The following is a 10,442-nucleotide window of genomic DNA, read 5'->3' as shown; positions in this document are numbered from 1 at the left end:
CAGCTGATTAATAAGAAGAAATATATATAGAGAGATAGATTTGTGAGTAATTGTATATTTCAAATTTCAAATTTATATAGCACGGTATCACAACAAGCAGTTGTCTAAGGGTGCTGCACAAAAGTCCAAGTCCAAGAAGAAACACAAAATCCAACTTGTTCCACACCGAGCAAGCATGAGCAACAGCGGGGAGGAAAAACTCCCAGGTGTAAGAAACCTCCGGCAGAACTGGGCTCTGTGTGGACAGCCTCTGCCAGGAACGGTTTATGAGAAAGTCTTCCTGAATTATACTTCCTACTTATACTGCGCAGCTTCATGTTGCAGCTGAATACCCCTCATCTTACCCTCCTCTTCCAAACATGAAAGAGAACCTGTGGCAGCCTTCACTTGTCATAAAAACTCAAGAGGCGTTTAGTTTGTCCACTTTTTACTACTGTAAAAACATGGCGGCCTCTGTAGAGAGGACCTGCTCCCCATGTAAATATAAAGTATTTAAATATAGATGGCTCATTCTAAGAAAACAACAATCGTACAATTTAGATAAAACACACTAGTGAAAACATCACTAGGATTACTTTGTATTCAGTTTCTGCTCCCTTTCACCTAAATCTTACACACTGAACCTTTAATGAATTTTGTCGCTGTATCTTGCTGTCTGTCTCTGTATTTTTAACAGTTCATCAGAGAGGATGATGGGAGCTCATATGTAGTCAGTGGGAGTGGGGTGGTCAGCGATCCTGACACCACTCACAAGGACAGTGTTCCTCAGTCCTGGCAGCTCTACTCCAGTCCTGTCAATCACACAATAGGAGGCGTGGCTTACTTCCAGGTCACTGAGCATAAGATGACAGTCACCTTCATGCAGACTAATGGGAAATGTGTTTACCGCACAGAGCTGCCAACACGTATAGTCAGAAGTAATGGAATGCTCTAAAACTGAAGATATGATTACTGATATCTTTGGGCGATGGCATGTTACTATTAAGTGAAATGTGTATATATTAAGTGTATATTCAAAGTATTTTGTACTGTATGTAATGTTTTACACATGTAACAAAATATAAACTGTTTTATGTCTTTTGTTGTGCATTGTATTTCATGATGGAGGCCTCAATGTGCAGGATGAATTATAGCTCTACTTGCATACAAGTAAGTAGTAGAGCAATAGTAGAGCCAAGTAGAGCATTGTTAGGTTTGCAACCAAAACATCTGCTCTGCCATTTTCACTAAAAATTGGACCAAATTAATATTTGATTGTCATATTACTGCTTTTATTTGTTCAAGTTTTTATTTACTTTGCTTGCTTTTCAGTCAAAGCACTTCCGTTTTTTAAAGTGCTATATGAATAAAGTGTATTAGTAGTAGTAGTATCAATATTATTATTATTATTATAGTATTCAAGTGAGTTTACTATGAGTGAGTGACGACAACAAGTTTCTGGAATCAGTGTGGGCGCCCATCTGCCTTGACTAGAGGAGAATAATGGAGGAGAGGAGAGATGAGTGGATAAGAGGGGAGAGAAGAGAGAGAGAGAGACAGAGAGAGACTGTTGTTGTCATAAAAATATAAATATAATGAATAGTGATACATTGAGATGCAATTATATTATTAATAATAACAGTTTATCATCATCATCATAATCATAATATGGTGGTAGTATTAGTAGTGAAATTTGGAGAGAGGGAGAGAGATAGAGAGATGGAAGCACAAACAATGGACTTTAGTTACATGAAGTAATATGAGAAAAATATGGGGCCACAGGCACAGTTCAGTGCATGTTGGGAGTTGTAGAAAAAAATTGTTGTTGTTTTCTCTATTTCTTTTGATATTTTTATGCACCTTTCAAGTTCCTGCTTTTCTTCATGACATCGATCTTTGTGTTTACTGTATCTACTTTCCCAGGAGGATGGCTTTTGAGACAGCTTTCCTGCTGCTTCCCCAAACCTTTTATAGTTTGTTTTGGGGACATTGAGCAAGCCCGCTGTAGACGACCTGAGGGAATGATTCGTAACATATTCCGATAAACAGTCAGAGATGTATGACGGTGCTGTACCATTAAGAGAATTAAAAACAAGTAAAATAATTTTAAAATCAATCCTCAGTGATGCTAGAAGCCAGTGTAAAGACACTAAAATAAGAGTAATATGGAATCTTTTCCTATTTCTCATTAAAACCATGGCTGCTGAATTTTGCAAAAGCTGTAGGCGATCGATGGATTTTTTCGGTAATCCTGAATATAGTGCATTACAGTAGTCCAGGCGAAAAAGTATAAAAGCATGAATCAACTTTTTGGCAGTTTCCAAAGTGAGGTACAGTCTTACTCTTGCAATGTTTCTTAAATGATAAAAGGCAATCTTTGTGAAATTGTTTATGTGTGGATTAAAATCTAGTCCTGAGTAACACCCAGGTTCTTTATTTTTGATTTGTTTTGCTGCTCCAACTTTGCTGATAATCTTTTGTCCTTGAACATCAGTACCAATTACAAGATTTTCAGTTTTATTTTCACATGCAATTTAGAACTTGGTTTGGCGCATCAGAGTCATCTGGCACTAAATAAGGGAAGACACATGATGGATCAGATTTTTCTAACAAAAATTAATTTATAAAGAACTAAAACAAAAAAGAAATTCAACTGATAAGGCTGACAGGAACTGAATTCCAGACCAAAACAAGATCAAATTAATGCTACAGAAATCAAAACTCATCTGAATGGCAGGATGAGCATGGCTATTCTTATATGAGGCAGTGGCCAGCTACCTCTACTTCACTGATGGTCCCCAGCTCCAGTTAATGTAAAACTTAGAGAGTTTTAGATAAAGGACCCGTGCGTAGCAACCTAACAAAAACCAGTGCCATGTTTAGATGACTAAATTACGAGTTTTGATTTGCATATGATGCTTGCATCTTTTGAAGAGAGCCATGTGGTATATCTAGACATACTCCCAGACCAGCCAACCATTTTATTTAACCCGAGAAGGGACATTGCGATTGACTGCTTTTTTTTCAGCTACACCCACACACACACACACACACACAGCAATACACCCAGTGTCCTGTCAGATCCGGCTTTAACTGATTCTTTGCTTTGCCACGAATAAAACAGGGTATATAGGGATACACCCTGTTTCCATCCTTTCGCACAACTTTCATTTCAATTCCATTTAGATGCTCCAGTCTATTCATGTAGAAAATAACACTGTTGACATCAAGAAGCTATAGAGATTTTAACTGCATGCTTAGTTTTGAGCAAAAATACTTCACAATGTCTTATTTGGTGTGTAAGTTCACACAGAATACCAATGAAAAGTAAATGCCACCAAAACTTCAGTGTCAAGACTAGACTACTGCCGTGTGTGTTGCTCTCCACTGACGCATCTGGCATACAGGCAAGTCCAGATCAGTCAGTTCTATTAAATTGGTCTTAGAGATGTGGACTTTCCGCAGAAAACACAGAATGGAAAACATGCAGTTTATAATAAGTAAAAATGTATGCCTGTTTGAGACCGATATCGTGATGTCTCCTTTTACTCACCTTTCCAGTGCTTTTGTTTTTACGGTGACTTTATAGTGCAGCTGGTCAGCAAAGATATCCCTGATGTTCAGCTGGTGGCCATCTTTAAACAGGGCGGTGAGTGGGTCAGTCACATACAGGGTGGTTTTCTTTTGGCTTTCAATCACCTCCAGCTTGAAGTCAGGTTTGCCTATCTCAGCTCTGGAGAAGGGAGGGAGACTGTCACCTGTGCATGTACACCACTGTATCACTCATGGAAGTTACCATTTTAATTATGTTAGAGGCCAAAAAATTGTGAGCATTGACAACGCTGAAGCCATTTTTAGATATGACAGGTAAAGTGAGCAGTATTGGCTACAGAGTTTACCCATAGTCTGACTTTCAAACATGCACAACACAACAGGAGGTTCTCTGCACAGACATTTTCACAACAGCAACACACACACAAACACTCTCTCTCACAGTGCTTTCACATTGAACGGAAGCGTATTGCATTCACTTGAAAAAAAAAAAACTCTGTTTATAATGCATGTCTAAATCAATATTTTTTCAGTTTTGCTGACTTTTTTTTCTATTTTTTGGAGTAATTTTTCTTCTGTTTTTTGGACTATTTTTTTTTTCTGCGTTTAGAGAGCATTTGAAACAATAGACGCTTTCATTCCTTTATTGAGAGCTAGATGTAATGGAAACAAACATTACCTGCTTGTTTAGTTTAATCAAGTTTTACTTTGATCTGGGTTTAAGACACTGGGAGATAGTCCTGTCTTTAAGTCATACAGATGGTATTATCATTAGTTTGTCGAATCTACGCAGGCACCTGAGGACTTTGCGGTTGCTCAGAAGGAAAGCCCATTCAGATCTGCTGAGATGGGGCATGTATGTGCGGGCAGGAGTCACAATAGGTCCATGGGAGTCACTTGCAGGTTGGAGGTTCCGAGGGAGTTCGAAGTATCTCGATAATTCAGAAATTCAGAAAAAAAACTACTCCGAAAAACAGATAAGAATTACTTCGAAAAACAGAAAAAAAAAAATTGTCAGAAAAACAGAAAAAAATATTCAAAAAAACAAACCAAAAAATAAATTACTCAGAAAAAACAGTTTTTTTTTTTTTTTTTTCAAGTGAATGCAATACACTTCCGTAGAATTCTCCTGAAATTCTACGGACATTATACTAGGATGCCAGGAGGAGAAAGTCTGCAAAAACTGGGGAGCGTCTCACTTGGACATTTGCATTCACACATGCACCTCCTCTGGCAAATATACTGAGGAACTGCTGAGTTCGGTGCATGTCAGAAAGCAGCTTGAGAAAGACAGAGCTGAGCTGCAACAAGAGGTCATTGGGAAGGACCGGAGCACTGACGGGCTCTGGGACAATTTAACAGCTGTTATTTCCAACACGTTTTGTCAATTAGAAAAAAGTCTTCACGAGTGTAGCAGAAGAACGTACTGTCTTTGTAGGGGCAGAACCGTGGTGTGCTGGTGTGAGGGGACTCAATGAGGTCAGTGGTGGCCCCCCTCGGGGTTTCGGACAGGACGTCAGCTGTGTAGTAGGCGTTCAGGTCAGTCAGAGAGCTGGACAGATCACACACTGTTTCTGTGGTCCGGATACAGTGAGGAGTCCTCTGATTGTTCCCTGAAACCCTGTAAAATTTGACAAGTTTCATATGGACATGAATGATGGATGAAAATAGTCTTATTTAGTCTATAATAGACACCAGATGAGCAAATCAAATCAAATCAAATCAAATCAAAGTTTATTGTCACATGCACCAAATAACTTAGCGTCATCAGAGCAGTGAAATTCGTGTGACATGGCAGGCAACATCTACACAGTAGACGGGAAATACAAGATAAAAAATTAAAATAAAAGATAAAAAATTTAAATTTAAAAATAAAAAAAAATAAAAAAATATATAATAACATATGACATATAACATAGTAACATATAACATTTAACATAACACATTTAACATAACATTTAACATTAACCTAGTAAATAACATTTAACATAACATTTAACATATAACCTAGTGACATATAACCTAGTGACATATAACATTTAACATAACATTTAACATTTAACATACAACATAGTAACAACATATAACTTTTAACATATAACATAGTACAACAGTTTAAATTTGAATTTAAATGAAGGGCTAGCAGCAGTTTACAGGGTGAAGGAGTGCGGGATATTAAATTAAGTATTAAATTAAATAATATATGTGTAGTAAGTGTAGTTGTATGAATGAGGGAGCAGAATGTACATGGTGATGTGACTGTTCAGTGGGTCAGTGTTGCTGGTTCAGAAGCCTTACGGCCTAGGGGAAAAAGCTGTTTGTGAGTCTGGTAGTCCGTGCTCGGATGCTCCGGTAACGTCTTCCAGACGGCAGCAGTGTGAGGATTCCATAGCCTGGGTGGCTGTGGTCCTTTATGATGTTCTGTGCTTTTCTCAGGCATCTTGTGTTGTAGATGCCTTGCACGGAAGGGAGATGGCAGCCGATGATACGCTCCGCTGTCTTCACCACCCTCTGCAGGGCCTTACGATCAGCAATAAATTAGGTCTTAAGTCTGCCTAGTCTGGGTATCATTTATAACGCATACAGTCAGAAATAAATAATTTATTATCTGTGCAAAATAACATTGATGTGAATATACTGTGGAACAATGAGCTGAAAGAGCTGTTTGCAGCTGTTGGCATTTGTTAATTCTATTTGATTGTTCCATAGGTGAGCTGTATAGGGGACTGTCACACAGTGATAGGGCCTTAGTGCCATAAGTTTTAAACTATTAAAGGCCCAGTGTGTAAGATTTAAGTGAAAGGGAACTATTATTTAATGTAGAATAATTCTCATGTTTTCACTAGTTTATTTCATCTAAATTGTATGAATTGTAGTTTCCTTACCCCAGAAAAGGCCCTTTAAATTTAAATACTTCGAGGGGACCCTCTCTACGGAGGCCACTATGTTTTTTACATTAGTCCAGACTGAAAAAACTAAACACCTTTTGAGTTTTCATGACAATTAAAGGCTGCTTCAGTTTCTTTTTCATGTTTGGAAGGAGAGCGTGAGGTGAGGGGTAATCAGTTGCAACATGCAATTTCAACACTAGATATCACAAAATTCTACACACTGAACACTATTTAACACTAAACTACACTTTTAAGTAATAAACACTTAACACCTTAATTGAGGCCCGTCACAATATGTAGGACTACACACATTCATTATAGAGAAAAAAGCTTTGCACAAATGAGGCACTGTGGACCAGAAATAATTTAAAAAGCCACAAGTTCAGATACAGCACTTTGTCAGTGAGATAAGATAATGTTAATGTTGTGAATAGAGCACGTTGCGATTGTCAGTGTAAAATATCCTTGGTCCTATATTTTATTGGACTGACTGTTCTGTCACAACCACAAATGTGTGGTTTTTATGACTACAAAGCAGCAGTAGAAAGTGTGGCGCCCAAAGAACATAAGAGAAGGGCTGTTTTTATATCAGCAGTCTGTTACCTTACCTTACCTGAGTTGTTTAAGTCAGATCAGTCATTTCTTATTAACAACAGCCATACACTGTGGTAAGACATTGCTGTTTCTTCGCAGTATGAGCAAATACTGAGAAGAAACAGCAGTCCCCCCCCCCCCCCCCCCCCCCCCCTTTATAGGCTGTGATTTACAGCCTATAAAGCACGAGTGTCCACTGGTGTTCAAACATTTTTCAGAAAAACCATTGTTGCAACAAAGTCCTCAAATTACAATGCATGCTCCAAATCAAGGGCTTTTATTACCTCAACACAAAAGGCCTGATATAACAAGTTTTCTTGTTCTGTGAAGGTGAGAGACAGTTTATAGGCCAACGTTAAACAATAGTCCACCTGAGTCGCAGTGGTTTCTGTGAATATTTCTGCTACCAACACCTGAACTCTTCTTCAGTATTCAACAGTTCAACATTCATTCCACGCTGCTCTACAACCCTCACAGACAAAAGAGATCAAATAATCAGGCACATGCAAAAACTTACATATTGCAACCTTGTAATGGTTGACTTGTTATTTTTAGTGACACTGTTGCGGTGTAATGTTCAATAACATGATTCAATCTTGTGATTGAATTAAGTTTCCAAGTGTTAATAATTCAATCATATGTATTTTCCAAGTTGACGAAACTATTACACTTGAGTTCGACCAGGAACATATCAGATGCTATTATATTCCACTGTTTAAAAAAACAAATCCAGGTTTTTTAAAAAAAAGGTGGTTTGTGATAAACAACACAATAGTTTCCCCCCAGTATTTATTGTATGCAAAATAATTCATTAGACTTATTTATCTCAAAATGAGTTTTTCATTTAGCTCAATATTTATATATTTGCTTATTATTTTAATTACCACAAGAAGTTTTAAAAAGATGTAACAGGTGGTGAATATGTTTCATGACAGATTTATAAAAAATTTAATTTGGTTGGTCAATGTTCAACAGACACAAAGATGTTGGTAAAGTGACTCAAACCGAGAGGTATAGTAGGTTCAGTGTCGTCATAGTGGGAATGGAATGGATGACATGCTTCCCAATGGTATGTTGACCATACAACCCTTACTACAGCGTGAGAGAACCTAAATATTCTAGAAGCTTACAAGCTCTGACCAGGTCGATGGCATCATCATGTCTCTGCAGAGGACATTAGTCAGGACTTCCACTAAGAGCTCAAGTGGGTGATCTGGAGGTCTATTCATAGACTGAGTGGTTTAGAGTTATGCTTCCAGACATACAGAGACACTGAGAGTGAGTTTGGACTGTTAATAGAGAGGTTTATACTGTGTTAACCACAGTTAATATTCCACGTTACTGAAAGGGAAGCCCTCTGTTGTCTTTGCTCTCATATGTACAGGGTGGCCAGCCTTTTCAAATCAGTCTTACTACTACATTACTTCACCACACACGGTAACCTGTTCAACAATGTAACTGTAATAAAATCTCTGCAAATTCAGTTTCACATGCAGATTAAATCAAGTGAAACTAGCAGCAGGAAGGTTGGAATGCATGTACAACACTATAGCTTTGTGAGATGATTAGGAAGGACTGTCAATGATTTGTAGCAAATTTCAAAGCAGAGACAGTGGTTGTTTAATGTAGCCGGCAGTTTTTCTTCCCATGGAGTTGGCACATGTGGCACTTTGCCAGAGCTCCTCCCCCTGCCCCATTATCCTTCTAGTCCCACAAGCCCCCCCACCCCTGGCCTGGCTGTATTACAGTTCACCGTGGCTTGAATACCAAGGAACACTCCGAAGGGAAGGACTGAATCCAGACTAAATGAGTCCACCAACTGTTTACACAGGATAAAGCTTCAGGAACACATGCACACATACCTGCACACGCACACATTGTCAAGAAAAGCAACAACAGCAGAGTTTAGTGATCTGTGTTGATGGGTGAGATTAAATTTAAATACCAGAGAAAAGCTTGATGCTCCCAGACCCTGGTGAATTATGTAATTCTATTTCAATTTCTCCCCCCAAAAAATCTTACCTTTATAGTACTGACTTCAGTGCAGCAATCAAGCATTCACTTGGCTCTGTGGTCCATTGCTTCTTTAGTCTTAGTCTCAGTGAACTTTATTGTCAACCAAACAATGCAACAGGTCACAGAGGATTCAAATTGCGTTTCCCCATACTCCAAATGTGCAAGTAATATATAACACACAACTTATAACAAACAACAAATAGTGCAAACAAACAACAACAATGGAAAGAACATATACAGACAGACAATGGACCTATAAGTTGTATAAGAAAAAATAAATAAATAAATAAAATAAAATAAAATAAAATGAAAATAAAATGAAATTCACAATGTGACAGAGTGTATTCATGACAATAAAAGTAATTCTTCTTTTTCTTCTTCTATTCAAATTTTGAGGTATGTTATCAAGGGGCTATAATGAAGATGCAACACGGAAAAGTGCAAAGTGTAAAAAGTGGTAAGGGGGAGGTGCAGCCATACAGTATATCTGGGTGTCAAACACTGTTGGATCCACCTGAGATTTATTTTCCTTTTATTTTCAGTGTATAATCTTCAGCAGTCCTTTTCAACTGCAGCCCATTGGGCCAAAGTGTGTTTGGGTTCTGAGGGTTCTGCTTCCCCCCAACACAATAGAGGTATTTATCACAATATACAGTACAGACAAATCCAACAACAACTCTTTCTGGGACACTTTACATCCCTTAAGTCCCTGTTACTATAATCAACCAATTGCAGACTACTTTTATTTTCTGAATCTGAATAATGCTTTAGAAAGTTTCTCCAAATGGTGTTTAGAGTGAATATCCTTTCACAGCCAATGTGTCTCATCCATCTATCAGTTTATCAAATGAGTAAAACCAGAGGTGGGAAGTAACAAAGTACAAATATTTCATAGATTTTTCAGGTATCTACTCCTTAAATTCTCAAAACTGGCTCGTTACTTGTTTCAACCTCCACGGATGACAACACGACATAAGAAAACACATCAACACAGAGAGGACCTCACTAAACCATCCAATCTATGGTAGTGACAGGTGGTGTGTACAAAGGGCAGGGACTTAATCAATCCGAACACATTCCACATCCATTTATTCCCTGTAGTCTTTATTATTCTGTCTGACATTTGGCAGCAAAACTAGATGTGTGTCCAGTGATTTTTTTTCTCAGTACCAGTTCTGTGTAGGTTGATACCAAAAGAGGAAAACTATCCTATATCCTAGAAAAAGCATTGTGTATCATTGAAGTTAAAAATTCATTTTTACTTTTTACTCATATACTTGAGAACATTTCAGAGCCTGTACTTGAGTTAAGGAGTTGTATCAGTACTTTTACTTTTACCAGAGTCTTTTTTTACTCAAGTATCTGTATTTCTACTTTAGTAAAGAATGTGAGTACCTTTGCCACCTCTGA

General features: G+C 37.9%; 1 protein-coding gene across 1 annotated transcript; it reads right to left on the bottom strand.

The window, feature by feature from the left end:
* Positions 1 to 524: 524 nt before the first annotated feature.
* On the bottom strand, positions 525 to 5,310 carry LOC138405319 (tissue factor-like). The gene is made up of 3 exons (XM_069513051.1): positions 4,959 to 5,310; positions 3,533 to 3,710; positions 525 to 791 (listed from the first exon to the last, which is right to left on the bottom strand). Exons 1-3 carry the CDS (start codon positions 5,173 to 5,175, stop codon positions 701 to 703), a joined length of 486 nt encoding a protein of 161 aa, XP_069369152.1. The 5' UTR covers positions 5,176 to 5,310; the 3' UTR covers positions 525 to 700.
* Positions 5,311 to 10,442: the final 5,132 nt, after the last annotated feature.

Source organism: Paralichthys olivaceus, chromosome 17, assembly GCF_024713975.1.
Source record: "Paralichthys olivaceus isolate ysfri-2021 chromosome 17, ASM2471397v2, whole genome shotgun sequence".
NCBI classification, from domain to species: domain Eukaryota; kingdom Metazoa; phylum Chordata; class Actinopteri; order Pleuronectiformes; family Paralichthyidae; genus Paralichthys; species Paralichthys olivaceus.
The sequence above is the reverse complement of the archived record's forward strand: the minus strand, read 5'-3'. Positions and strand labels throughout refer to the sequence as shown.

Bases quoted from the DNA above. Each gene is read 5' to 3' on its own strand.
- LOC138405319 (XM_069513051.1), bottom strand. From the start codon at position 5,175: ATGAAACTTGTCAAATTTTACAGGGTTTCAGGGAACAATCAGAGGACT. The intron at 3,711-4,958 runs GTACGTTCTTCT...CCTTCTCCAGAG, and splicing joins GTTCTGCCCCTACAAAGACA to CTGAGATAGGCAAACCTGAC. The intron at 792-3,532 runs GTGAGTAAAAGG...TGTGATTGACAG, and splicing joins AAAACAAAAGCACTGGAAAG to GACTGGAGTAGAGCTGCCAG.